Source organism: Dipodomys merriami, unplaced genomic scaffold (assembly GCF_024711535.1).
Source record: "Dipodomys merriami isolate MVZ:Mamm:240054 unplaced genomic scaffold, mDipMer1.0.p SCAF_9, whole genome shotgun sequence".
Lineage (NCBI taxonomy): Eukaryota > Metazoa > Chordata > Mammalia > Rodentia > Heteromyidae > Dipodomys > Dipodomys merriami.
In genome coordinates, this window is record NW_027206512.1 from 11,420,726 (window position 1) to 11,448,437 (window position 27,712).

Below are 27,712 nucleotides of genomic sequence, written 5' to 3' on the forward strand. Positions count from 1 at the left end.
TATGTGTGTGTGTGTGAACTCATTTTACAATGAGTTCAAAGATACATAGCTATTTTGATCTGAGGGACTAGTCTGTGAGATATGTAAAGCATTCCCTCTTCAAGGACGAAGAAAATGTGACTATAAAAATTCAGTTACTTTTCTAAAGCCATTCACCTACTACTGCTACAATTACTACATATGTTATATAGTATAGTAGTTATATGTAGTATACAGTATCATAGTAGTAGTAATACAGTAGTATATACTACAGTACTCCTACTGGTGCTGATACTATAACTATTATATGAGCACCACTACTACTAACTAGTAGTGGACGTAGAAGAGGTAAAACAACGATGATGGCGATAAGAATAACATTTACTGAATTCTTACTATTTCAGGCATTGTTTTTCTCTTCTCCCTCTCTTTCTTACTGTGAGGATGAGTCTTAGCACTCACACATACATTAGACAAACCCTTTAGCACTAAGCTAGATCACCAGCCCTTGACTACTGGATACTTTTTAAAAACTAATTTTGGTTTTATGAGACAAAGTCTTGCTATATGGCACAAACTAGCCTGAAACTTTCTATATAGCCATGCTGGCACTGGAATGTACAGTTTTCCTGTCTCTGCTTCCTATATGCTGGGATTAGAGGAACAAACTACAACATTCAGCTACTAGACCTTTGTATGAATCTATTCCTTCTTTGCAAAAATTTCATGACATAGGTATCATCGTTTTAATAATCATTTTATAAATGAGACCCTAAGGCAAAAAGTTTAAGCAGTTTGTATAAAGCTTTAAGTAACATATTCTTAACTACCTCCATTCTTAATCTGAAGTCCAAAATATTCTAAAACCAGAAGCTCTTTGAGTGCTGAGTTAACATGATGAACAAGTAGAAAATTCAGTACCTGACCTCTTATAATGGTCACAGTCCAAACAAAAGCACATTAAAACACTGCATAAAAACACTTTCAGGATCATGTATATATAAGGTGTATAAATAGTGTCTCGATTTAGGTTCCGTTCCTAATACATCTCCTTATATGGATGTGAAGATTCCTAAAAATCTGGAAAACTCCAAATTCCAAAACACTTCTTTTTTTGGGGGGGGGGGCGGGGGGTCCGGTCGTGGGGCCTGAACTTTGGGCCTGGGTGCTGTCCCTCAGCTCTTCAGCTCAAGGCTAGCGCTCTACCACTTGAGCCACAGCGCCACTTCCGGCTTTTTTCTTTTTGCTTATGTGGTGCTGAGGAATCGAACCCAGGGCCTCAGGCTTGCAAGGCAAGAGCTCTACCACTGAGGCACCTTCCCAGACCCAACACTTCTTGTCTCTAGTCTTTTTGGATATAAATCACTGAGCCTGTGCTGTATTGTTCTTTAGTATTATCACTGTTCAGGATAAAAATCTGGCTTAATATTTTTGTTTTCTGATACTTTTTACTCTATCACATTTTAAAAGATAATCTTTAATTCTTCAACTCTAGTTTGCATTGAATAAAGTATTAGTTCAAATAGGAGTGCTGATAGCTCTAATGGGTTTGATTTTTCATATTATACTTTAAAAATATATGAGAATTTAAAATCTTTAGCAAAGTGAGGAAACAATATTACTTTATAATTCTGCATATCATATTTTAGTGTGCATAAATATTGCTGAAGAAAGCTATTAAAATGTAGATTCTAGAGATCCAATTTCCAAACAGTAATTTTCTAAGTCTCAGATAGGTTCCTCAGCTCTTCATTTTAAGTAAACACATGGTCTTCATTTTACTCTGACAGATTAAGAAACATTTATCCATAGATTTCCATCACCCCTGTTTGATCCTAGGCATAGTATTTTCGGTAGAATACCAGAATGTGAGAAAGTTCAAGTAAAGAATTCATAAGCATAAGGTTACTAGTGCTATACATTGTTAACCTCATATTTCAGTGCATTGTCTATGTGAATTTACTATAAAATGTAATTTTTGTATCATTTTAATCTTTACATAAAGGCTTAAAGCTTTAAATATTTCAATTCTGACTGAGATACTTTTATCAGGGATAATTTCATTTCTTCCCTTGTTTTCCATGTTCTTTCACTCATCTGAAGAGCCTTTTATTTCCAAACTGTCTTTACAGGCTTGAGTGAAGACATTTAGTCTTGTAGACTTGTAGTTTTTCACTTTAAACATCTTTTAAAATTTAGCTTTTAAAATTTGTAGCAAAAATCATGCATATACCTCCGAGTCACCCATAATGCCTTTCCTTACCAAGGTCTTGGGCATCTTGGTTGCTCTGTCTTGCTCTCATCTGTAGCTGGAACTTATGTTGGGAAGAACAGAGATGCAGCAGGTATTCGCATACCTTAGCATTGTCTGTCTGAAAGGCATGCTTTATTTCATCTGATGTATTTTGCAATGTGATCTTCTTTTTCTATAATAATAATAATAATCAGATAATCATAATTAGGATGCTTACCTATGACTTTTTGTATGGCCAAATACTCTAAACTATAATAAGTACAAATATTATTTATATTTTTTATTATTAAGCATTAGTGTCCCTTCACCTAGAACTAATACAAATACAGAAAATACAATCCTGCTTTCTTTTTTTTTTTTTTTTTTTGTGAGTCCTGGGGCTTGAACTCAGGGCCCAACCACTCTCCCTCAGTTTCTTTTGTTAAAGCCTAGCACTTTACGACTTGAGCCACAGCACCGCTTCTGGCTTTTTCTGTTTATGTGGTCTTGAGTAATCAAAACCAGGGCACCAGGCATGCAAGGCAAGCACTCTACCACCAAGCCACATTCCCAGCCCCAATCCTGTATTCTTACAAACAAATTCAGAAAAAAAATTATACTTTCAGAAATTGTAATCTAAATCACACTGTGTATCAACCACCAGCAAGGGAAATAGTTCAATTTAATGAGATTATTCAGTTTGAGTTGATAGTAATAGTTGTAAACACTTTAAATTGTTTAAAAAAAGAATGAGAGCTGGTGATTGTGGCTTGTGCCTGCAATCCTAATTACTTAGGAGATTGAGATCTGAGATTCCCAGTTTGAAGCCAGCTCAAGGATGAAAATCTGTAAGACTCTTATCTCTAATTAATCAGCAAAAAGCTGTAAGTGGAGCCATGGCTCAACATGTGTGTGCACAGGGGCGCACGCACACATATGCGTGCGTACACACACGTACACACACATACAAAGAGAACAATGTTTTTACACAAAGAAAAAAATGTTTTATTCCCCTAGTAAAGAAACTGAAGTTCGGCAAGAATTGTCTTTTTAAATTAATGCAAAATAATAAGAGCTATGATTTAGCTAAGTAGAATTTAAGTGGCATGATGGCTCAGATAGATGATTTAAGAAGCTAAGGAAAATGTGTACAAGTGTGTAGAGGAGCAGTGCACACCTGCAAACAAGTATACAGGAAACTGAGGTAGGAGGATCACTTGAGCCTAGGTGTGTGAAGCCAGCCTGAACAATGTACTAAGGGTATCATAGTTTTAAAAAAAAAAAAAAGGAAGAGAAGAAGAAAACGTGAGAATGAAGTGGTGGTACCAACATAATTGTTGAATTGAGAGATGAATAGCTTTAATATTTAGAAATGGCTTTAAGTTCTTACTTTTGGGTGAAGATGAGAGGAAAAAACTGGGAGAGAGCCAGGGAAGGGGTACTAATGTAGTTTTTTCCTGACTTATGTAACTGTTATCCCTTGGTCACCTTTATAATAACATTTAAAAAATTAAAAAAGCAAAAAAAAAGGCTTTTCTTTCCAAATTCAAATTAAGTATGAAGATAGCAAATCTGCTTTTTTTTTTTGGGGGGGGGTCGGTTGTGGGCTTGAACGCTGGGTCTGGGCTCTGTCCCTGAGCTCTTCAGCTCAAGGCTAGCTCTCTACCACTTGAGCCACTTCCTGCTTTTTGAAATACTATGTCACTATGTAAGAGTTCATTTCAAAATGTGTGACACACACAATGAAGCTTGCAGTGGGTCCACATACATTTAAAGACAAACATTCAACATACCAGGTTCTAACAGTCATGCCTCTAAGGAAATACTGAAATCTAGTTAGGCTCTACTCTAGTTCCACCTACTGTGTAGATTATTCTCCCCACTTCATATCTCATATCTTTCTTTTGAACTCAGAAATAGCCACAATAATGTCAAATTGACAGTGCCGGATATATAATTTAGTCTTAGAACTCATGCCTACCATGTTCAAGGCCCTTGACTCAATCCCCAGCACTGAACATAAAAAAAAAAAAAAGATATAATAACAGAGTATTACCTAAACTTATAATCTTCATGCATTCAGACTTACATATATTCTTTAAGTTGACTTTTTTAAAATACCTAAGTTCATATTAAAGAAATTTTACATAATTATAAATAGGAAACCAGTACCATTGCCAGATATAAAATACAGATATAGAACACAGATATAGAGAAAAATTACAATAAAGTACAATAAAATAATACTATTAAATTCTAGCTTGTGTGTTGCCAATGAAATCTCTAGGACTAAACTTGTTCTCTCTGTTAAAACTGGGAACCAGTATTATTAGAGAGGTATTAAGGATGTAGTAGCACCTAACTAATATCTTGATTATTATTAGTGTAACTAGTAACTCTTCAAATGGTTGGGGACCTTTTCTTCCCTAACGAACATATCAGTTAACTATTGTTAAGTAATTCACAAACACACTGAACTCTACAAACTATAAATTTTATTGATTGAAGCATTAATATGAAGAAAGAATCTCCTGAGTCAATTAATACCTATAATAAAACTCTCAAAGGCAACAAAGGAGGATAGAGAACAAAAGCCTCACCAAAGACAGGTTACAAGTCAGAATTATAAGGAAAAGTGATATTATAGGGAAAAAAATTGAACAAAGAGATCCTAGATTGAAACAAACTAGAACAACATTTGTTTCTCTGAGAGTTAACTGATGGAATGAACAAGAAATGTACTGAGGGGGACTAATTCTAAAAGATGAGAAGGGCAACAGTGAGTCTTTTCCCATCTCCCAAAAGTTAATAGTTGTTTTTGTTGTTGTTTTTTTAAATAGCTCTGTATTTGAGAAGGAACTTCAGGATAAATGAATGAGGTTAAATACAAGCAGAGTATGCATGGGAATGTGTTCTACTCTATTACTGCAGATCTTAAAATATGTCAATGTAGCTATATACACACACACACACACACACACACACACACACACACACACACACACACACTCATACTCATATATAGGGACTAGTGCGATAGCTTGTCAAATGACAGATCTGAATATTTTATGGCTATTTGATTATTGCCAAAACTGGCCCAAATTGGATTTACATTAAAATTTAATCTAAGGTTACCTTTAGCTAATTGCTCTGCCAGAATTTGCACTGGCCAAGATGAAATTAAACCCAAGTAATTCCCTGGTCTTGACAACTTTGGAAAGATGAAAGTAATCTGGGCTTTGCTGAAGTAACAAACTATTATCTGGTAATGTTAATGGTACCTCTGGGGTTTCACATAAGTCAACCTTTAGGTCTAGAAATAATTTCAAAGGTCCTTGGATTGAACATAATCTAGAGCCTATCATAAATATCATTCTGTTGAGAATGTATTTGAGCCTAAATATGAATTACAGCTATCAGTAATCTCTGAATACCATCTGGAAAATAAATATGTGTCTGTCTGTCTGTCTGTCTGTCTATGTGGGTGTGTGCCAGTACTGGGGATTGAACTCAGGGCTTAAGTGCGGTTTTTAGCTAAAGGCTAGTGTTCTACTACTTAAGCCACAGCTGTATGTCCACATTTTTGGTAATCAATCGGAGATAAGTCTGATGGACTTTTTTTTGTTCCTGGACTGGCTTCAAACTGTGATCTGCAGATCTTGGGATTTTGAGTAGCTAGGCTTATAGGCATAAGTCACTAGTGCTTAGAATAAATGTATTTTTGATTCCCATCTGTGATTTGCCAATAGTAGCACTTTAATGTTCAGATACTTGATGTCCAAAATAAAAATATGCTGTTAATATGACTTTCTTACAATCACTTTTCTAATTTTATCTTCATAGAACGTGTACACTAAAGCATAAAACTGCAGAAAGTGATGGAACTAATATATAAAATCTGGGAAATCTCTGAACTTCTCAGATTCTCATAATAGTTGTTATGAGGAAACTGTTCTTGAGCTAGATAAAGTTTATGGGGATTAAGATAATTATCTATCTTGAAACTATTTGAAGAATTTCTCCACGTGAAAAGTTACCACCAAAGAACATGTTTTGACTTTGTAATAGAATATTCAACTTGGTTGTAATTTAACTAAAGTTCATTGAGCATATAACCAGCTAGTAATGTATGATTCACTCTGAATACTCACCTGCTGAGAAAACCCAAACCAAAATCTAAATAGTACTTTCTACAACTAAAAAGGGAGAGTTAAAATAATATTAAGACAATGGTAGGACCTAAACTTGACTTACAGGAAGTAAGTTAATATGTTAAATTAATACACTGATATGTTACTTGGAAACTGACAATACTTCTTTGAAAATATGATGGAAATAAAGGTTAAAATGAACATACAGAAAAAGAAATCTTCTTTGTTTCTCTCCATGGAAAGCGAAGGACCAATGTACGAACTCCATTGTGAACTTCAAACACAAGGACACCTTTAGAGCAGACTCCAAGTAGAATTCCTGTTTGTGACTTTTTCTCAGGGTGTACGCGGTGAAAATGAACTCCATACTCTGTCAGCCTTTGGCAGACCTGTTGGAATAGTGGAATAGTACCACAATATTCAGTCAATTTTGACAAACAATGACAACATTACAGAAGTTTTACTGATCTAATTTAATGGGGGAAACGATAGCTTTTCAACAAATACTGCTGAAATATTTTGGATCCATATGCCAAAAGGTAGATTTCAATGTTTATTTCACCTGATACATAAAAAATAATCCAAAACAGACCACAGGCCAAAATACAGGAGTTAAGTGTATGAAACTAAATCATTTTAACCTTAGATGGGACATGAACAACAACATGAATCATAGAAGAAAAAATTATAAATTAAAATTTCACAGGATTTAATTCCCAGCATGACAAAGAAATAAACAACAACAAATACTTTACTAACATTGTTCATCAAGAGTCAATGTTAAACTGGGTGCTGGTGGCTCATGCCTATAATCCTAACTACTCAAGAGGCTGAGATCTGGATTGAGGTTTAAAGCCAGATCAGGCAGGAAAGGCCATAAGACTCTTATCACCAATTAATCATAGCAAAAGTGGAAAGTGGTGGTGTGGCTCAAGTGATAGAGCACCAGCCTTGGGCAATAAAGGACAGCAATCAGGCCCAGATTTCAAGCCCCAGTGCCAGGGAAAAAAAGACTCAGTATTAAAATACTCAAACACAGACTGAGACTTTCCTGACAGGCTGGCTTCAAACCTCAATCCTCAGATCTTAGCCTGTTCTCAGTATGTACATAGAACTTGTATTTCTTGGAAATAAGTAGGCATATAACCAGAAAGAAATAAAATGGGCAAAAAGTTAGAAACATGAACAAAGATATATGAGTGTCATATAAAAAAAAAACCTGCAAAGAAAAGTTCAGTATAAAATAGTAATTAGGGAAATACAAAATGAAACTAATGATATATCACTACTCACCTATTTCAAGGGCGAAAGTGAAAAAGACTGAAAATATCAAGTGTTGTTGAGGATGTGAAACAATAGGAACTACCATACATTTCTAATGGAGGACTAAAATTTTATAGCCACTTGGGAAAGTTTAGCTGTTTCTGAAAAAGTTAAACATACATCTACCGAAAGCCTTGTCAATTCCTTTGGTAGATATTTTCTTAAGAGAAATAAAAACAATGTTCTAACAAAAATAGGTAGCAGTAGAATATTTATAGCAGCTTTATATCTATCAATTAGTGGAAGAACACACAAATTGTAAATCTGTAAAAGGAAAATTACTCATTACTAAAAGGAAAATTACTATTACTACTGATGACGATGACCACGATGATAATGATGACAATGATGATGATAGGTTGGGCATAGTAGCTCACTCCAATAATCTTAGGTGGAAGAGGTAGGGATTGTTCAAGGTCAGTCTGGGCAAAAGTTTGCAAGACTCAAAGTCAACCAATAAAAACTTGGCATGGTGGTATGTGCATGTCAGCCTAGTATGTAGAAAATTATAAACAAATGGATCATGGTCCTAAGCAAGCAGAGCATAAATGTATGATCCTATTAAAAGATAACTAACCAGGTGCCAGTGGCTCACCCCTGTAATATAGTGACAATATGCAAGCAAATTGATATGGCCAAGTTCTAATTAAATTTTACTTACTGAATAGGTAAGCCATAGTTTATTAAACCTTGTTCTTTATCATGGTTACAGAGTTGTTTCCCAACTGGATATATTTTTCAAAAGTTACTGAACACTTAAAAAGTGATAAATTTTATTTTATATAAATTATACCTCAATAAAGTAGACTGGCAAAAAGATAGAGATGTCTTAAAGGTAATTTAACATTTTGCAGAACTCTAAATTCAGACATTTAAATAACAGAGCTGGGTGCCAATGGCTCATGTTTGTAATCCTAGCTGCTTAGGAGGTTGAAATCTGAAGGCTGTGGTTCAAAACCAGACTGGGCAAGAAAGTCTTCCAAACAATTATCTCCAATTAGCACCAAAAATCCAGAAATGGAGCTGTAGCTCAAGTGGAAGGCCACTGGCCCTGGGCAAAAAAAAAAGTTCCAGGACAGACCCTGGGCCCTGAGTTCAAGCCCCAGGGCCAGCACAAAACAAACAAAAGCAAAAACAAAACAAAACAAAAACCCAACAAACTAAAAAATCAAAATGAAACAAAAAGTCAGAAGCCAGGCACGAGTAACTCACACCTATAATTCAACCTACTCAGGAGGCTAAGAGCTGAGGATCGAGGTTTGAAGCCAGCCTGTCAGGAAAGTCCATGAGACTCTTATCTCCAATGAACTACCAAAAATAGTACCAAAAAATAGAAAGATGCTGAAGAGAAAAAAGTATTAGGAATTGTAAAGGAATAATAGGGTAAGGTAATGAATAACAGCCATGCTAGTTACAGAAAGAAGCCTGGCACCAGTGGCTCACACCTGTAATCAATCCTAGCTACTCAGGAGGCTGAGATCTGAGGATAGCGGTTCAAAGCCAGCCAGAGAAGGAAAATCCGTGAGACTCTTATCTCCAATAAAACCACTAAAAAACTGGAAGTGGCGCTGTGCTTCAAGCGGTAGAGCGCTTGCTTGGAGCTGAAGAGCACAGGGACAGCACCCAAGCCCAGAGTTCAAGTCCCACGACCAACCAAAAAAAAAAAAAAACTGTACAGAGGGGTTACAGTTACACGAGCAAGGTAATGAATACATTTCTTCTTAAGCATTGTTGCCTCCTCCTTTGTTTTTTCCCTTCCCCTCCTCAAATTATACCAACATCAAATACAGTGAAAACAGGGGTTATACCGTGGGGGAGGAACTTACAAAGAAACAAACAAACAAACAAAAAATCACATGGTATATTAGAAACAATAGCCAGCAAGAAAAAAACAATTGTGTTTCTATCTTGGAGTTCATTTTGCTTAATATCATTTTATCTGGTCATATGTACATAGCTTTTGACCTTTTCTGCTTGTACCAGACATATACTAGATACTGCAAATAAGGGAAACGATGGGACCTATGTTACTTTGGGCCTGGCTTACTTTCCTTAATACAACAACAGATGCTGGAAGGGATGTGGACAGAAGGGAACCTTACTGCATTGTTGGTGGGAGTGTAAACTTGTTCAACCACTTTGGAAAGCAGTATGGAAGTTCCTCAAAAGACTTCACATAGAGCTCCCCTATGACCCAGCAATCCCACTTTTGGGCATTTACCCAAATGTTTACAAACAAGACCACACTAAAGCTACCAGGACAACTATGTTTATTGCAGCATTATTTACCATAGCTAAGACATGGAACCAACCCAGATGCCCCTCAGTAGAGGAATGGATCAAGAAAATGTGGACTATATATACAATGGGGGCTGGGAAGTGGCTCAGTGGTATAGCGCTTGCCTTGCATGCATGAGGCCCTGGGTTCAATTTCTCAGCACCACATAAGCAAAAAGAAAAAAGCCAGAAGTGGCACTGTGGCTCAAGTGGTAGAGTGCTAGCCTTGAGCTGAAGAGCTGAGGGACAGCGCCCAGGCCCAGAGTTCAGGCCCCATGACTGGACCCAAAAAAAAAAAAAAAAAAAAAAAAAAGAGTTGGTATATACAATGGAATTCTATGCCTCCATCAGAAAGAATGACATTGCCCCATGTTAGGAAATGGAAAAACTTGGAAAAAATTATATTAAGTGAAGCAAGCCAGGCCCAAAGAAACATAGATAAGATGATGTTAAGAACCCTTTTTTAAAGACAACATAAGTCTGTAAATGAAGGCCCTTCAGTTTTCTGTTTTTTGGGGGGGCAAGGACGGGGCAATGCGGGGGCTTGACTTCAGGGCCTGGGCTCTGTCCTTGAGCTTCTCTGTGCTCAAGGCTAGCACTCTACCACTCGAGCTACAGCACCACTTCTGGCTTTTCTGAGTAGTTTATTGCAGATAAAAGTCTCACAGACTTTTCCTGCCAGGGCTGGCTTTGAACTGTGATCCTCAGATCTCAGCCTCCTGAGTAACTAGGATTACAGGCATGAGCTACTGATGCCTGGCTCCCTCACAGATTTTTGTAGGACTAGGAAACCCAAATCCCTACAGTATCAATTAGTGAGTGAGCTGAAATTCAAGGAGAATATTTTGAAAGCTTTCTTTAAAATACTATTTTATACTTATTATTTGTTTTAGAAGCTTACATAGTTCTGATTTTCTTGATCATAAATGAACTATTATTTATTTGTGTTCTAACAGGGAGTTATTTTCAGAACTGAAAATAACCATAAGCCATTTTTTAAATCTTCTATCCCTATGTGAATTACATGGCATTTATTAAAAAGACTTAATTTTAAGAGAATGTTACTGAATTTTAGCCTTTTGAGAAAAAAACACAAAATTAAATAACTCTAGAATAAGAATGAACTGCCCTTTCAAATCCAGCTCATCACCAAGTTAAATTGTTTCTTTGTTATAATGAACCTTGATTTTTTTTATTTTTCCTTTTTCGGTGTGGGACTTGAACTTAGGGCCTGGGGACTGCCTCTGAGCTCTTTCTTTCAAGGCTAGCATTCTGCCACTTCGAGCCACTTCCATTTTTCTGGTTATTTGTAGGTAAGAGTATCATGGACTTTCCTGTCCAGGCTGGCTTTGAACCATAATCATCAAATATCAGCCTCCTGAGTAACCACCAGCGCCTGGCTTTGAATCTTAATTTTAACAGTATGAAATAAGATAAAAGCATGGAATCCATAGCCAGATGGATATAGGTTCAAAGAGTGTTACTGTCCAACAGAGTAGCTGCTGACCTTGGGAGCACTCCAGTTCCATTGTTTACAAAAGGGAAAAAAAAACCCAAACCACAGTTTCACTCAGAAATAGGAGATAAAATAATGTAAAGTATCAATTGGCTCATGACCTTTTAGATGTGTGTGCTTCAATTTTCCTATTTTGAACAATTTACAAGGTTTACATTTATAGTCTTGCATGCTTACCTTTAAAAATTCTAACTCTGTCTCTTTTTCAGAAGCTCCGGCATAGGTATTGTGCAATTTGGGCAACTCTTCTTTAATATAAGATAAGTCAAGTTTCTCCATTACTCTGGCAGGCAAATAATGCTCTAGTCGGAAGTAAGACACACCATGAATCTAGAAAGAACATTGTTTCTGTAAGTAGGTCTATTTGCCTTTATTGGAGTGAACCCTCTTCCTCCTATCTTAAATTACTTGCTCCAGTCAAAAGATGAAATATTTCCAATTCTACTTCTCTTTCTAAGAAATGAGTTTTAGAGGAAATGCGTCAGTCATTCTCTTCAATGAGGAGGAATGAGTAAAGCTGACTGGCAAGCTTCAGAGCATGACATTCAAGTGCCTCACTCTAAGGATTGATACTGTAAAGGTTCAGTGCAGTTAGTACAGTCTCTAGCCCATTAGTCACTCATAGAATGATTTCATTTAAGAACACCAGGGTTTTAATACAGGGAATTTACCATACTTTGAAACTTTGCTAAATTCCCAAATTATCATGTGTAGAAGGCACAAAATGTCTCTGACATTTGGTTATAGACCTATGTTTAGTTAAAACATGGGAGGAGGAGTTGATGCTAGATATCTCTAAAGTGAAAAACAAGATAATTTTAAATAGAAAATTAAATCTCACCTACAAACATATATAGTCAATGAATGTAGTGGGAAAGCATGGTCATTTTGAGACATTCAGCCAACTTTAAAAATCTTTAGATCTTGGGCTAGGAATGTGGCTTAGTGGTAGAGTGCTTGATTAGCATGCATGAAGCCCTGGGTTCAATTCTTCAGTACCACAGAAACAGAAAAATCCCAAAGTGGCACTGTGGTTCAAGTGGTAGAGTGCTAGCCTTGAGCACAGAGAGGTTCAGAGACAGTGCTCAGGCCCTGAATTTAAGCCCCAAGACCAGCAAAACAAAAACAAAGACGAAAAAAAAACAAAAACAACTTTATTTTTTTTTTTGGGGGGGGGAGTCCAGTCGTGGGGCCTGAACGTGGGGTCTGGGCGCTGTCCCTCAGCTCTTCAGCTCAAGGCTAGTGCTCTACCATTTGAGCCACAGAGCCACTTCCAGCTTTTTTTTTTCCTTCTGCTTATGTGGTGCTGAGGAATCAAACCCAGGGCCTCATGCATGCAAGGCAAGTGCTCTACCACTGAGCCACCTTCCCAGCCCCAAAACAACTTTACATGTAAACATCAAACATTTCAACCAGCTTTCCTCTTTAATTATGCCAAGGATAAGACCACCTATAGGAAAGACTTTTTAGAGGGAAAAAGAAAATCCCACCTCTGGCTGATAATCGCCATACTCAGCCTGGAGAGCTAAGGATGCCAGCAATAAGGAAGTCTCATCATCACAGTGCATCTTCTCCTCTAAAATGTCTTTCCGTAGCTGAAGGTAATACTGATGACAGGTTAGATTATGTCTGAAAAAATATACAAACATCTTTTGTTATACTATAGGCATAGCAACTTAATTCAAGAAACTCTGTTCAAAGAAACTCTGAAAAAAGAGGGGACCTCTTTTCTTAAGAGCCCTGTAGAAGCCTGAAGACAAGGATTGTGCCAGACTCTCTATTTTTTGTTTTGTTTTGTTTTTGACATACATACCTGTGATAGTTTAACTTGTAATTTAGAAGAGATGAGCTATGATAACTCATCATGAATTTTAACAGTCAATCATACGATCTTTTTCTTTCCTTACAATAAGAAATATTATCATTTCACTTTAAAGAAGTACTTTACAGCTTCTCTTTGGCATATCAGAATTGTCAGCATCACTACTCTTGAATGCTTTGGGGCCATTATTAAATACAGGTTACTTTAATACACCTGGCAGCTGATGGATAACTAAGATGGCTAGTAAGTGACTGGAGTTGGTAATGTATACAACTCAGTGATACAGGAGAAAGGGATGATTCAGGCTTGAGAAAGATGAAGCAGGATGAAAAGATGCTGCATACAATTAAAAACATATTGTTTCTGGAATTTTTCTCTGAATATCGTTTGGGAAGGTAGGAAAATAAAACAATGGATAAGGATGGATAACTGCATTTCTCTTACCATAAAGAATCAAATAATTCAGTATCAGTACACTAAAGATCCTAAGAGTGAGGGCTGAAAAAAAGCAAAAGAGAAACCATATGTACTCACTGTATTAGACTAACATCATCCATGAAAAATTTAATTCGGAAAAACAAAGTAAAGTTAACAGTGGCTTTGTTCTTTTTCTTTGGTTCTTCTTTCCATCCCTCTGGAGCTACTTTGGTCAATTTTAAGTCAGGATCAACAAAAAAATACTCATTTTCTAAAACGGAATGAGAAAAACATCCAGATAAAACCAATTATTTCCTTTTGACTTCATCTTTCTGTCCAATAGTGTCAAGAAGAATAATGCAAAACAATGATGAAAAATGAGAGTAAGTTCTAGGACTGAAAAAAATGGAGTCAACAGTAGTTCAATCTTTTCAAAACAGGGATTCTGTTTGGGAAAGATTGGGGAGAATAATGGAAAGAGTAACAATGACCAAGATGTATTGTAATCATAAACTGATTTGTTGAAAACTTTGTGTTAAATTTAGAGATAATAAAAAAATAAAAACAAAATAGGGCTGAAGAGATAAACAGCCTAGATTCAGCTATTGCTGACATCATTTAATATATACATAATTTAATCATATAATATATATGTGTAATATAGGGCACTGAATAAATTATATTGTCTCTCTGGACATCAGTTTTCCTGTGTATAAGATCAGGATAATGCCAATTTCTATTTTATAAAGTTGTTACAAAGACCAAGTGATACAGTGGATAAGAAAGTACTTGAGAATACAAATAGTATGTGGCATTGCTTCAACAAATACTAGGTTTTTGCATTTTTTAAAATTTTAGCCAGTCCTAGGGCTTGAGCTGAGGGCCTGAGTGTTGTCCCTGAGCCTCTTTGTACTCAGGGAAAGTGCTTTACCCTGGCCACAGCACCACCTCTGGCTTTTTCTGAGTAGTTTTCTGGAGGTAAGATTTTCACTGATTTTCCTGCCCAGGCTGGCTTTGAACCAGGATCCTCAGATCTCAGCCTTCTGAGTAGCTAGGATTACACATGTGAGCCACTGGCACCTGGCTACCATGTAAAGTCCAGAAAAAGATCATGACTTAATATGATTTTTACTACATGATTAAGGAACATAGGCAAATTAAAATAGATATTTTAACTGATTATGCAGATAGAATTGCTTGATTTCTCTAAAAATGAAGTTAGGTAAAAGAACACTGGTAGGTACTTAATGCATATTTATTGAATAACTTCAAAAAATCCAGTATTCTTTTTTAGTACTGGTCCGACCTTGAACTCAGGGCCTGTGTGCTATTCCTGAGCTTTTTTATTTTTGGTTCAAGGCTAGCACTTATATCACAGTTCCACTCTTTTTTTTCTGTAGTTTATTGAAGACATTGAAGATAAGAGTTTCCTAGATTTATCTGCCCTGGGTTAGCTTAGAACCACTATCTTCAGTCTCCCTGAGTAGCTCGATTACAGGCAAGAGTCACTGGCACCCAGCCAGTATTCTTTATTTTTTTCTTAATTGTGAAAATACTGTACAGAGAAGTTACAATTACATGGGCAAGGTAATGAGTACATTTCTTATCAAGCATTGTTGCCTCCTCCTTTGTTTCCCCATCCCTTCCCATCTCCCCCATACCCCGCGCCACCCTTTCATCCCTTAGCACCCCCTATCCTCCTCCCCCCCCAGCCAAAGTTGTAAAGTTCGTTTTTCGACATAACGTCTTGTACATCTCATTGTTGCGCCAGTATTCATTTTTAAGGCACATATATTCAAAAAATATGCTGAAAGAACTATTTATTTTGTGAAAAAGGGATTTTTTTCATCATGTGGTAAAATGTTAGGATCATTCGACCCTTTGATTGTCCTTTACAGTATTCTAATTGCCTGAGCTTCCTAAATTACATGTTGAGAAATCTGAAATATTGAGAAATATTTATATTAATAGATATAGTGATTTATTAAAGAAAGATCAGTTCTTCCAAGCTGCTTATAGCCACACAACTTAAACTGATAAACAGAATGTTTGTACAGAAGCAGTATTCTGAGACTGTTTTGATTGTATATGTCACAGAATTCAGTGAATGAAATGCTTAAAATATACTTAACATTACTACGATTTAGAAATCAACTAATAACATTTTAAAAGAAACTATATGAAATTAGGATAATAAGTTAAAGAAGTTGTGAAAAATTCAGAAATAGGGTTGTGCTTTATATTTAGCTTCATATTAGAATGAAATGTGTATCATATATATTATATTTCAGTTTAATATATATGCACATAGATATATACTGTATGTATTTACATATAAACATATGTGTATATATATGTATATATATATAAAATGGTTCCTAAAATGTCATAATTAAAATCTAGTTTATTTTTAGCCAGTGGCATATACCTGTGGTGCCAGCTACTTGGGAGGTTGAGGCAGAAGGACTGTGTGAGACCAGCATCTGAGAGTAGCGTGGGCAATATGGTAAGATCCTATCTCAAAATGCAAAACCAAAAATAAAACAAAGGCTATTTATACAAAGACAGCCAAAGAAAAATACATGGTCAGATACAGAAGATTCCTAATGAGCACACAGTTATTAAAACAATGAGTCTTCTGTATATCACCTGTATAATAACAATTTAAAAAATCAAAAAATAAAAACAATAAATTGGGAGAAATTCTTAACTCACTTCTATTAGGCAATGCTGACTTCCTCATTAAGCTAATATTCCCCAAAGCAAAGTTGGGCACACTATTATGCCTACTATTAGGTATGGTAAGTCAGCTTGTTGCCAAATTCCCCTCTGTCTACTGAATTTAAAATATCTTAGTACCTTTGAGGATAGCTAAAGCAAACAAATGATGCTCCACTAAGCCAATATGGGCCACGACCATATCAAACACATCTTTACATATCGTTTTGGTATCACAAGTCAGTTCCAATCGCTGTCCACTCAGAAGCATTACATTTACTTTTCTCCGGTTATCCTCATTCTTCCCTTTCTTGGTCTACAATTGGAAAAAGTTAATAGCATTTAGGAAAATAAGCATTACATTTAAATGAGTTTTTTAAAACAAAATTACTAAACTTATTTTTAAGAGAGTTTTACTACTACTTACAAGAAGAGATGGAGGCAAATCCAAAGATATAAATGGTTCAATAGTCATTTTCACAAACTCTGGGCCAAAGAAATTCTGCAAATCACATAAATAGAATAAATTGTTTTTACCATTTGGTACGAGAAATGAGGGAGCAAGGAGAGAGTAAAGGAAGGTGAGTATGGCCAAAATATTTTTTACATGTTTGAAAAACACAGTGAAATCTGTTGAAATTGTCTTAGGGGAGAAAAGGGGATCAGGGAAAATGGCAGAGTGGATAAATTTGAATGGGATACATTGTAAACCTGTCCAGAAATATTATAATGAAACCTTTATGCAATTAATATAAATGTGTTTTACTGTTCACTTTTTCCCTATAAGGACAATTATGGAACAATGAGTTGCATATAAAGCTACTGCATTAGAATAATTGAAGTAAAATAGTATGTAAAATTTTCAATGAAGAAGTACATTCAAATTTGCTAAGAATAGAGATAGAATATGCCTTGAGCAATGTTTTACCAAAAATTTTCCTTCATCTTTTTTTTTTTTTTCCTGCTGGTCCTGAGGCTTGAACTCAGGGCTTAGGTGCTGCCCCCTGAACTTCTCTGTGCTCAAGGCTAGCACTCTCCCACTTGAGCCACAGTACCACTTTTGGTTTTTGAGTGGTTAACTGGACATAAGAGTCTCCCAGGGACTTTTTCACCTGGACTGTCTTTGAACTCCCATCCACAGATTTCAGCCTCCTGAGTAGCTAGGATTATAGGTGTGAGCCACCAGCACCCACTCATCTTTTTGTTTGTTTTGTTTTGTTTTTTAACCAGTGATGTCAAATATGACTTGCCTGATACCATTTTATTACATTACAGGGTTACACTATGACCTCTAGATAGTCTTTTTTTTTTTAAGTGTGATTGTGGGCTTGTGTGGCTCTGTGGTAGTACTTGTGCGTGGCTGGATTCTATCACCACAAGAAAAAAAATGCAAAATAAGTAGTATTAATTATTAAAGTGATATAGGGCTAACAAGCTTATGTAAAGATTTAGTTTAGTACTGCTAGTGTGTGAAGTGAAAATATTCTTTTTTTTGGGGGAGGGGGGAGAGGTCCGGTCGTGGGGCCTGAACTCTGGGCCTGGGCACTGTCCCTTAGCTCTTCAGCTCAAGGCTAGCGCTCTACCACTTGAGCCACAGCGCCACTTCTGGCTTTTTTTCTTTTTGCTTATGTGGTGCTGGGGAATCAAACCCAGGGCCTCATGCATGCAAGGCAAGCTCTTTACCACTGAGCCACGTTCCCAGCCCGAAGTGAGAATATTCTATCTCAAATGAATCACAGTGAGAGTCAAGCATGGTAGTACACTTCTGTAATCACACCTAATATGTTACTGGAGGGTAAAATCAGGAGGATCCTGGCTCAAAGCTAGCCTAAGCAAACAGTTAGGGAGTCCCATTCTCAACCATTAACTGGTGGATGGTGCATACCTGTGATCTCAACTACACAGGAGGTCATATGTAGGAGGATTTCTGTCCCAGCAAAAGAAATAGAATGAGTCATAAAGAACATTTGTGACTACAAATATACATATCTGTTTGTAATTGATTATGCTCTTAGAGCCCTAGTAAGCTACATTTAAAAAAAAACAATAGTGACAACAATGGACAGTATAAATATTCCATATTTTCTGACCTTTACTGAAACCTCCAGCAAGAAAATATCTAGGAAATAAGGGACGCAAAGGATGAAGACAGTGATATCTTTACTCTGAATTTCTAGCTTTTCAACCCATTCTTTCCCTTTTCCTTTTGTATATTCATGGATTTAATCCAGGAGGCAGGAAGAAAGCATGGCTAATTTAGAAGCTACAGGTAGGTGGTGCCTATGTGTGCACATACGTTTGACATAATGAGGTTATTTGAGTTTTGTTGCTGTTGTTGGCTTCTTTGCATTTGGTTGCCTAGTTCATCTGGTTCCTTAGTGTAGGAATTCTACAAATTAAATGAGTGTACAAGATGTGACTACTACTATTCAAGGTTTTTTTTAAAATTAAAGAACCAATAGGATACATTTTAAACCTAACTAGAAATAGATTAGAACAAATGAACCTGGTTTGCTATGGGAAACACAGAAAGTATAAAAAAACATCAACTAGGTAACAGAGTATCAACAAATTAAAATATGTTGCACTATAAGAACAAAAAAAGTATGTTTTTAGAAAGAATGTTAATTCAGTTGTAAAACTGTTCCTCAACATACTTTCAGCCTCAAAAGTATATCATTTTTACTCACTTTTGAGAAAAACAGAACACTACATGGCCCCTTTTAGTGAACAGTAGTTCAAAGGGATCTATCTCATCATTGATTCCACATGTTTCTGCTGAAAACAAGCTTGCTTTGAAATAGCCAGAAATTGGCTTCCTAAAAAGGAAGCCAATTTGCTGTTGTTATTGTTGGTCACTCTGGGCCTGGGCGCTGTCCTTCAGCTCTTCAGCTCAAGACTAGCACTGGACCACTTAAGCCACAGTGCCACTTCCAGGTTTTTTTTTTTCTTTGCTTATGTGGGGCTTATGGAGCCTCAGGCATGCAAAGCAAGCACTCTACCACTGAGCCACCTTCACAGCCCGGAAACATGGATTTTTAGTGACAGAATATGCAATAGTTGCCTACTGTATAGGCACAATCTATAATTAATGAATTGCCAACAAACTAATATCTCTGAAACTATGGTTTAGAAAAAAGGTGATTATATGTAGATACCCTTACTGATGCTCACACATACACAAAAAAACATCCTGAAAGCTCATCTTATTTTGTATGACCTCCAGCTTTTTAATTCTGATATAACTATTACTAATGGTATTAAATTGATAAAGCTTTACTGAATTTTTTCTATCAGCCTAAAATGAAGTCAGTTATATTTTACTAGAATCTAAACATCTTGAAATTGGACAATGTGTTTAGAAATCACTCCTGAACTGAGGGAAGGGGTAACAAAATTGACATGTACTCATTACCTTACGTATGTAAGGTAAAACTAAAACTCCTCTGTACATCACTTTGACCAAAAAAAAAAAAAAGACTACAAATCACACACACACACACACACACACACACACACACAAGAAATCACTACCGAATTCCAAACTTAAAAAAAGATAATGAAGCAAAAAGCTTGAAAATGTATACAAAAATATATTATAGCGTTATAAGGAGCAGAATAAGTATGATTTTTACTACCCAATTCTGTTTATTTCCCTTGAATACTATGAAGTTTATATGAATTCTGAAAATTTAAATATGTTTTTGAGATAATTCTTTAAAGCAATCAACATAAAAACCTACCACAAGGTATTATTAGACTTTAGTGAAGAACTAAGAAAAAATTAGATCAGTATCAATTATATCATCTTTGCTAATTATTATTATTATTATTATTATTATTATTATTATTATTATTATTGCCAGTCCTGGGGCTTGAACTCACTGCCTGTGCACTGTCCCTGAGCTTCTTTTGCTTAAGGCTAGCACAATACCCTTGAGCCACATTGACACTTCCACCTTTTTCTGTGTATGTGGTACTGAGGAATTGAACCCAGGGCTTTGTGCATGCAAGCAAAGCACTCTACCGCTAAGCAACTTTCCCAGCCCCCTTATTTTGCTTTTGAAGAATTATTTTCATTTTATTTATTTATATTTATATATTTATATATTTATATGTTTGTTTATTTATTTATTTATTTATTATTTTTGGGTCTGGTCGTGGGGCCTGAACTCTGGGCCTGGACACTGTCCCTCAGCTCTTCAGCATAGGGCTAGCACTCTACCACTTGAGCCACAGCGCCATTTCCTACTTTTTTTTTCTGCTGATGTGGTGCTGAGGAATCGAACCCAGGGCCTTATACATGCAAGACAAGTGCTCTACCACTGAGCCACCTTCCCAGCCCAAGAATTATTTTTAAAGTAACAAACAAATGAGATCCTGCCTCACCTATGAAATTGGTAGATGATTAGAAAAGGATGATAAAATACAGAGTAAGTGAGAATGTTGTGAAGGAAGTATGATCACTGCAGCAAAAACTGGTACAAAGTTGTTTTCCTGGGACTTGCCTCAGGGCCTGGGCACTGTTCTTACGCTTCTTTTGCTCAAGACAAGCACTCTGCCACTGGCATACTGTCCCTTCTGTTTTTTTCTGAGTACGTGGTACTGAGGAATCGAACCCAGGGCCTCATGCATGCAAGGCAAGCACTCTACCTTCCCAGCCACCTTCCCAGCCCCATCCATGTTCATTTTTGAACTTACGTATATAAAATATATTTTGCCATATGCTTTACGAAAATTCCAAGAGAATTTATATACAGTATATATATATATATATATATATATATATATATACACACATATGTGTGTGTGTATGTGTGTGTATATATATATATATATATATATATATACACATATAGATATCCTTCTATAAGAAAAACGACTAAGTTGTTCTTTAAAGTCTTTGGATATTGTAATGAGAGGATATGGCATTTGAAGGAAATGTGGTCATCTTTTAACTATAAAGATAATTATTGCTTAAATTCCAAGAATGGTAGAAAGATGGAATGTGCTTGATAACATTCTTCAGTTTCTGAACTAACCCTGAACTCTATTTCATCCTCTCTCAATTTATGGAATAATAAGTTTCTTTATTCTTGCCCACCACCCCTCAGGGCCTGTGCTTGTTAGGCAGTCATTCTATCACGTCAGTCATGCCCACAATACTTCTTACTTCAGGAATTTTTAACCGGATTTTGCCTTTTGCTTAGACTGGATCAGGATGTGAGCCTCCCTCCCTGTAACATCTTCCATGAAGCTGGATCACAGATGCACACCACCATGTCGTTTGTTGTTTGAAATAGGGTCTCACCAACTTTTGCCTGAGGTAGTCTTCAGATGACTAACTCATAAATAGTTGGGATTAAGGTATGATTCCCCCATGTTCAGCCAATTTCTTAATATTAGGGTTCAGGCATGCATTTTAAATACATTTTTTCATGTAGTATATATACACAACAGAATTTTACTCATCTATTAGAAAGAATAATAATACACCAGGAAATGGAAAGACTTGCAAAAAATTATGTGAAGTGAAGTAAGCCAGAATCAGAGAAACAAAGCATGCTTTGTTCTCTCAACAAAATCAACATCAGGAAATGGGTACATGCAAGAGGTGAGTTGAGGCCAAGGGAAGATGGGTAGAATAATGAAGGGAGGAAGCAGGAGAGAATGCAGTCAAGAGTTCACTGTATGTACCACAAAATTAAGAAAAAGGCAGGGGGGAAGGGAGTGAGAACGTTGAAGGGAGTAACAATGATCAAGATGCATGCATTATATTCATAAACTGCTTCGTTATATGGCACCCCCTTTGTATAACTATGTAAAAATAACAAATTTAAATTTTTTTCTTTACTTTTTGCCCTTCAGTGATCGATTGAACCCAGAGATTCATGCTGACTAGGCAATGGCTCTACCACTTGAGGCATGCCCCTACCCCTTGATTATACTTTATTTGAGACAGGATCTTGTTACCTTTGTGCAGGCTTGGCCTTGAACTCCCAATACTTCTGTCTTCACCTCTTATATAGCTGAGATTACAGGCAGGCACCACTATATCCTGCTTAAAATTACTATGATTTTTTTCTTTTTAGATGAGGTTTTATATTGGTGCTCAAGCTGCCTTCAATTCTTAGATGATTCTCTTGACTCAGCCTCCCCAGTAGCTGGGCTTACAGCCCAGAAAGGAAAGTGTGTGACTTTAATGAACTTCCAATAAGTAGGAAGAGGAGCTGTGGCTTACGTGGTAGAGTGCTAGCCTTGAGCAAGAAAGCTCAGGGACAACACTCAGGCCCTAAGCCTAAGCTCAAAAAATAAAATAAAATAAATAATTAACAAAAGGTAAAATAATGAAAAAGCTAAATATTTATTTTTAATATCAATCAACAAGAGATTTAATCTCAATGGAAACTAAGAAAATTTCAATTCCATCCACAGGCAACTGTAGAATACATACAACAATTTCTCAAGTACTCTGGGTACCATTTCTCTGAAAGCAAGTTTAGATGTAGTAATCTGAGAATTGACTCACCCTCAGTTTTCTCTGTGTCATGGCTGTTTCTAGGGCAATTTCTCTTAATGGATCCCTTGTGATATCAAGCATAGAAGCTTTGATTGTGTCTCCTGGACACAGGCTCAACCGAGACTGTCGAAGAGCCATTCTGGCCTGCAACTGAATCATCTCTTCTTCTTGTCGTTTTAGCATGATCTCCTGATTGATTAAGCTGCCCTCAAGTGGTGTTTCATATTGTCTGTAATATATAAAAGAGGAGAAAGGTAAGGATTGGGATGAAAATTCCATGTTAAGTAAGGTAAATAGAATTTGAACAGTCTGTACGCTGGCGGCATTTACTGTTGCTGAATTAGATGGCAGGACCCTTAGCAAGCGTCCAGGAGATTTGAAGAATTGATCACTGATGTGATGTAGCATGTATGCTTGGTGTCAGAAATCTTCTGTGGGTAGTAACACCCTAGAACATAGCTGCATTCATTTTGTACTTCTATGTGTTGCTGTAATGCTATCCTGTATCTTCTAACTCTTCTCTGAACATTTTCAGCATGTTCTGAAGACTACTTTCCCCTGTGGTTCTTCCAGAAATGGCTGTTTTACTCTTGACTATTTTTTATTGTTGTTATTGTTGCTTTTGTCAGTTGTGGGGCCTGAACTCAGGGCCTAGTCATTGTACTTGAGTGTTTTTGCTCAAGGTTAGTGCTATGCCACTCTGAGCCACAACACCACTTCCAGTTTTCTGGTGGTTAATTGGCAGCGAAGTTTCACAATGGGGCTTCAAATTGGGATTCTCAGATCTCAGCCTCATGAGAAGCTAGGATTACAGGTGTGAGCCACTGGTGCCCAGTTGGCTGTTTTATTCTTATAGGCCTAGACCAGTGAGTCCCTGGAGATAGGAAGAGATTCTTCTTCATTCTTATTTCAGTTTCTAATCAACACTCTCCTCAAGTACGTTTGAGGAAATCATAACATCCACTACTCTGCTTTGTTCTAGACATCTATTGTCCTATAGATCACTTTATTATTATTATTATTGCAGTCCTGGGCCTTGAACTCAGGTCCTGGGTGCTGTCCCTGAGACTCTCTATGCTCAAGGCTAGCACTCTACCACTTGAACCACAGTGCCACTCCCAGCTTTTTCTGTTCATATGTACCACAATGCACTTTTAGCTTATTCTATTCATATGTTATTGAGGAATGGAACCCAGGGCTTCATGCATGCTAGGCAAGCACTCTATCACTAAGCCACATTCCCAGCCCACTGATCACTTTATTAATTAAAGATTTAAATGCAGCCAGGTGCCAGTGGCTTGTGCCTGTAATCCTAGCTACTCAGGAGGCTGAGATTTGAGGATCACAGTTCAATGCCAGCCTGGACAGGAAAGTCTGTAAGACGCTTATCTCCAATTAACCATCAGAAAAAAAAGAAGTGGTGCTGTGGCTCAAGTGGTAGAGCATTCAACCTGGGCTGAAGAGCTCAGGGACAGCCCCTAGACCCAGAATTCAAGCCCCATGACAGACCAAAAACGGTGCTGGCAAAATTGGTTAATCACTTGTAGAAAATTAAAGTGAGATCCTTATATATCACCCAGTACCAGAATCAACTCCAAATGGATCAAAGACCTCGGAGTCAAAGCAGACACCCTGAAAACAATACAGGACGGAATAGGAGAAACCCTAGGTCTCCTTGGCATAGGCCAAAATTTTCTTAATAAGAGACCCAGAAACACAACAAATCAAAGAACGGTTGGGCAAATGGGATGGTGTGAAGTTGCAGAGCTTCTGCAAAGGACATAGCTAGCAAGATCAATAGAAAGCCCACAGATTGGGAGAAGATCTTCAATAGCCATACAATGGACAAGGGTCTCATATCTAAAATATACCTGGAACTCAAAAAATTAAATCCTTCAACAACAAATCCTTAAAGAAACAACTGCCCAATAAATAAGTGGGCTAAAGACTTACAGAGAAACTTCTCTGAAGAGGAAAGGATGGCCAATAGACACATGAAGAAATGCTCAACCTCTCTAGCCATAAAAGAAATGCAAATCTAAACAACACTGAGATACCACCTCACCCCAGTTAGAATGGCTATAATCAAGAAATATAATAAGAACAGATGCTGGAGGGGATGTGGACAGAAGGGAACCCTGCTGCATTGTTGGTGGGAATGTAAAGTTGTTCAACCACTTTGGAAAGCAGTAGGGAGGTTCCTCAGAAGACTCCACATAGCGCTCTCCTCTGATCCAAAAATCCCACTTTTGGGCATTCACCCAAATGATCACAAACAAGACCACACTAAAGCTACCAGCACAACTATGTTTACTGCAGCATTATTTACTATAGCTAAGATATGGAACCCCAGATGCCCCTCAGTAGATGAATGGATCAAGAAAATGTGGTGTATACATATAGACAATGGAATGCTATGCCTCCATCAGAAAGAATAACATTGCCCCATTTGTTAGGAAATAGAAAGACTTAGATAAAATTAAGTAAGCCAGGCCCAAAGAAACATAGGTCTCATGGTTTTCCTTATTTGGAATAACTAGTATATGTCTGAGACAAACAGAAAAGGTCAGATAAGATGATGTAAGCCGGGCACCGGTGGCTCACGCTTGTAATTCTAGCTACCTAGGAGGCTGAGATCTGAGGATTGTGGTTCAAAGCCAGCCCAAGCAGGAAAATCCGTGAAACTCTTATCTCCAATAAACCACCAGAAAACCAGAAGTGGCACAGTGGCTCAAGTGGTAGAGCGCTAGCCTTGAGCTGAAGAGCTGAGGGACAGTGCTCAGGCCCAGAGTTCAAGCCCCACAACTGACCAAAAAAAAAAAAAAAAAAAGATGTTGTTAGGCAAAATGAACCCCAAGATAAGGACATAAGTGGTTTTTTCTTTCTTGATATTGTTTCTAACATATTTATAAGGTGATTGTTTTGTTGCTTTGTATGTCCCTCCCCCACGGTATAACCCCTGTTTTCATTGTATTTGATGTTGGTATAATTTGGGGAGGGGAAAGCAAAAATACAAATTGTTTAAAAAGGGATATAGGCTGACCCATTGCAACAATGGGATGTAAAAAATGCTATGTTGAAAAAAGAACTTTACAACTTTGGGGGGAGGGGCTGTAGTCATGGAGATGGGAGGGCAGAGATGGTAGGGGAAAAACAAAGGAGGAGGCAACAATGCTTGATAAGAAATGTTCTTATTATCTTGCTCATGTAATTGCAACCCCTCTATACAGTATTTTCACAATAAAAAATCTTATTAAATTTTTTAAAATTTCAATGTCATCATTGTGTGGTGTCACATAGATTGAGGCATCTCCCAACACATTTAGCCTGCCACCTCCTCCCACAGTCATGTTAGCAATTAACAACACCAGTGTCACCTCTAAGCTATCCTATTCCTCTCATTCTCTGCATAATCTTACTTTTTCTAGCTTCCTCTGCTTTCTTCAGATACTCCATTAACTCCATCAGTAACTTCAATTACTACCATTTTCCTTCTGGCTATTTCCCTTCCAATGGTCCATGTTCCTTGTTTTAATAAACCGATCTTTTACACACAAGTTCAGGGATCAGAAAATTGCAGAACTAGCCCAGCCTAATCTCACTGGGCCCACAGTAACGGCCTGGTGACCTCTTTCTTCTTTCTTTTCTCTTTTCCCTTCCTTTGAAGTACTGGGATTTGAACTCAGGGCCTCATGATTGCTAAATAAACACTGTATTACTGAGCCATGTTTCTAGCTCTAACTCTATTAAAGATCTTCTTCCCCCTTGTCTCTTTGAAGTTCTCCCCTTCCATTCTCAACTGATAACTTTCCATTTGATTTGCTAATGGAAAGACAAAGCAAGTTAAGTGTTCTACTTTTTTTTTTTAATATTATTTTATTTTATTTGAGAACATACTGTACAGAGGGGCTACAATTACATGGGCAGGACAATGCGTACATTTCTTACCAAGCATTGCAGCCTCCTCCTTTGTTTACCCTTCACCTCCCTTCCCAGCCTCCCCCCTCCCCCCACCCAATTATACTTTACATCCAAGTTTTCCTTCCCAAATCTCCCTTACTTCAGTTTTCTTTTCATTTACCTCTTGAGAAACTTTTGCTGATGATTAACTAAAGTAGGATTTGCTATCTTATTAGCCTACTCAATTTTTCTTCAAAGTACTACTACTATACAACAGTTCATTCGTTATTCATTTTTTATGGTTTATTATCTATCTCTCATTTCTAGCAAATCATTTTAAGTTTTTATGTGTTAGTCACAATACTGTCTTTAGTATCGTAAGTCCACCATATCATAAATGTGGTAGTGGATGCTCAATAATTTTCTGGGACTGAATGACTGAATATATTTTTTTCTTTTTTTTATTGTTAAGGTGATATACAGAGGGGTTACAGTTACATAAGTAAAGTAATAAGTACATTTATGGTCAAACTTGTTACCCCTTCACTCATTTTTCTCCTACTTTCCCCCGTACTCCCCAGTTTAGAGATAATTCCAACATATTCTCTTGTGTATATCACTATTGCATTGGTTTCCCCTTGTCTTCTGATAACTAAATATATTATTCAATCAGTGGCATATCCTCACTTGGAGATAAAGGATCTTATTATTATAAGGTCTTCATCAGCCGGGGACCAGTGGCTCATGCCTGTAATCCTAGCTACTTAGGAGGCTGAGATCTGAGGACAGCAGTTCAAAGCCAGCCCAGGCAGGAAAGACTCTTATCTCCAATAAACCACTCAGAAAACTGGAAGTG

At 37.0% G+C, this 27,712-nt stretch overlaps 1 protein-coding gene across 7 annotated transcripts in view; it reads right to left on the bottom strand.

Moving 5' to 3' along the window:
* Ptpn13 (protein tyrosine phosphatase non-receptor type 13) overlaps positions 1–27,712 on the bottom strand; it is a 196,635-nt gene that overhangs the window by 71,052 nt on the left and 97,871 nt on the right. For all 7 annotated transcript variants that reach the window (XM_070012346.1, XM_070012345.1, XM_070012347.1 and 4 more), the window contains 8 exons: positions 22,966–23,185; positions 16,864–16,938; positions 16,578–16,752; positions 13,836–13,989; positions 12,970–13,108; positions 11,657–11,809; positions 6,570–6,752; positions 2,243–2,405 (listed from right to left, as the gene is read on the bottom strand). In XM_070012346.1, the coding sequence (XP_069868447.1) occupies positions 2,243–2,405; positions 6,570–6,752; positions 11,657–11,809; positions 12,970–13,108; positions 13,836–13,989; positions 16,578–16,752; positions 16,864–16,938; positions 22,966–23,185 (1,262 nt within the window). The remainder of the gene's footprint in view (positions 1–2,242; positions 2,406–6,569; positions 6,753–11,656; positions 11,810–12,969; positions 13,109–13,835; positions 13,990–16,577; positions 16,753–16,863; positions 16,939–22,965; positions 23,186–27,712) is intronic.